Here is a 2594-nt window from a genome sequence, read left to right on the forward strand (position 1 = left end):
CCACCAAGAGATGGGGAGCGTGCCACGTGCACCAACGTCCGGAAACCATGCTGAGCCCCGACGGGAGCCACGCTTAGACACCGGCCTTTGCCGCAGCTGAGACAATGGAATGCCGGAGCACAGAGACCCCGAATGTGTGGGTGCTCACCTCCGTGCAGGCTCACTGCGAGCCCATGCAGGCTCCCCAGCTGTTCCGTCTCCCGTGGCCAGACAGCATCGGGGCCTTCACCGCAGGCTGGCCTCCCCTGTGCCCAAGTAAAGGGGTGGGGCGTGGGGATGACAGTGCCACCTCCGTTCTCGAAGCCCAGGCTCACAGGTGGCAGCAGTCGATTCAGGCCATGCCCACTCAGAGGGAGAGATGCACCCAGGGCCTCCCCGAAGCTGGGGGCCATGCCCTGACTGGGGGAGAAGGTTCCGGGTGACAGTGTTTTGGAGGGGGGATACCTTGGCCACCACTGTACTAGCAAAAGGTGGCATAGGATGAAGGTAGGGTGAGTGGCCCTGTGCTGGCCCCCATCCTGCTACCTGGGCAGCAGGACGGTCAGGAGCAGAATGGGCCGGGTGGGGCGGTGTCTGGACCACGCTCTTCTATCAACAGAATGGCGGCTCGGCATGGAGCATGGCGTGAGGGTCCCGTGTTGGCCGCCATCTCACATGAAGGAAGGGAGGTTGGCACAAGCGTAGGGTCAGGGCCTGGGTGGGGCTGCTGTGCTCCTGTGGACCCCGCTGTGCCAGCAGCCACGGGAGACCTGCGTGAGCATTGTCCACGCCGGTGCTGCCGAGTCACGCACAGTGAGCCAAGCAGAGCAGAGCCAGCCAGGCCCCGTCCTGCGCCGTCTTCGCCATTGCCCTGAGCCTGCGGCGGCAGCTGCCCCAGGGCCTGCCTCCCTGTCCCTGCCCCTCCGCTGGACCAAGCGTGACGTCCTTGTCCAGGGACCGGGCTCTCCTGTCGACAGGCCCCAGGTACGTGAGAGGGGTCTCTCCGTCCTTGCCTCTAAGGCCCGCGCTGGCCGTCCTTCCCCGAGACAGACCCACCTGGGCTCGTGCCAGATCACGGGACGCTCCGTGTTCTCCAGTCCAAATGTGTGGGTTCTCCCTCCGCGCTCTCCCTGCATCAGTGCCCCACTTTCCCGGGCACAGGACGCCACGGACAGCCATGGCTTGGGCCAGGCGCTCACACCTGCATGCTGACAGCAACACCCTTGCCTTCCAACACTTTCAAGAGGTCTTGTGCAGCAGGCTGACCAGTGCGATGCGTCCTGTGGCCACTTGACTGCTGCTTGCAGGAGGTCCGGTGAGAGTGAAGGAAGAGGGCTCTGTCTTGGCCACCATTTTTGGCTGAACCGTGTGTGTGTGTGTGTGTGTGTGTGTGTGTGTGTGTGTGTGTGTGTTGTCTGTGTCTGGGGAGGGGGGACCTTGGGGTTAGGTGGGTATTGGTTTGGGCTTCGGGCGGGGGCTGCGGCTGGTGTGGGGTCTCAGCCTCTTCCTGACGGCCAGCGGATGGCCAGAGAACAGAGACTGTCCTTGTGGCTACGTCTAGAAGCTGCACGGTGCCTCCTCCCCGGGGAGAGAAGCAGCCTTTGTTCTGTGCCGCAGCTCGGCAATGCCCTGTGACAGCCGTGCTGCTTCCAGCCGGCACTTCTTGGTGGTGGTGGTGGGGGGGGGATTCTGGTAAATGTTTTCTCAGACCATGCACGTGTGCCTCCTAAGACGTCCCTCTAACTGGCCGAGGGCTACCGGCCAGAAGGCAGGCTCCCTGCCACCCAGCCGTCCCCAGAGCACTGGGGAGGACTGAGGACTGGCCCTGGGGGTTTCTGAAACTATAACTCCCTCTGCGATGAGTCCGGAGGCTCCCTTCCTTCCTCAGAGCAGGTGGTCTCGAACCGCCGGCCCTGCAGTCCGCAGCCCCTCTTGTAGCCACTGCTCCCCCGGGCCCCTGAGGACGGCGGGCTTCACGACGGTTCACCCTGCGAGGGTGCGCTCTGAAAAGCTGCTGGCCACATGCATGTCAGGACCCAGGCAGGGGCCACACGCATGTCAGGACCCAGCGACCCATCGCGCCAGGCAGGGGCGTTGCTCTCAAAGACAAGCCACCTTCTCCTCCTGCGCCCAGGCCAGGTGGACAGTAGTGTCCGTCTGTGTGCATGTTAACTCCAGCGTCTGGCTCAGCTGGGGCCAATGGCCCGTGGCCGAGCGGGCTGTCTGGACACACTCTCAGTGCGTGCGTCAGCTTCGTGCAGTGGGTGTGGGCCCAGGGGGGCGCCCAGCACTGCTGAGGGGAGCGTGGAGTGTGTGGGGGCATGGAGAAGGCGTGTCAGCAGAGGAGTGATATGCAGGCACACCCACCTCTGTGGATGTGCGTGTGTTACGCGTCGTTGGACCATACGGTGGCCCTGGTGCCGAGTGCATGTCTGAATCCCCACCACCCACTCCTTGACTGAGATCTCTGCTGCGTTCCTCTCCAACTCACGTCCACTCCCCACACCGCCCAGCGGCTGGTACATCAAGGCAAACACTTTGCGCCTTCTCTGCCCGGAAGCCAGGGCCACGGCGGCCCACAGGACAGAGTGGAACGGCCTCTGTGGGCGTCCGAG

At 64.0% G+C, this 2594-nt stretch overlaps 1 protein-coding gene across 1 annotated transcript in view; it reads left to right on the forward strand.

Moving 5' to 3' along the window:
• The first annotated feature begins 480 nt into the window (after window positions 1–480).
• Window positions 481–2594, forward strand: part of ANOS1 (anosmin 1) — a 45505-nt gene continuing 43391 nt past the window's right edge. Inside the window, exon 1 of the mRNA XM_045290685.1 lies at window positions 481–486. Coding sequence (XP_045146620.1) covers window positions 481–486 — 6 coding nt within the window. The remainder of the gene's footprint in view (window positions 487–2594) is intronic.

Source organism: Echinops telfairi, unplaced genomic scaffold (assembly GCF_000313985.2).
Source record: "Echinops telfairi isolate 266 unplaced genomic scaffold, ASM31398v2 ScPeMD7_53;HRSCAF=182, whole genome shotgun sequence".
NCBI lineage: Eukaryota > Metazoa > Chordata > Mammalia > Afrosoricida > Tenrecidae > Echinops > Echinops telfairi.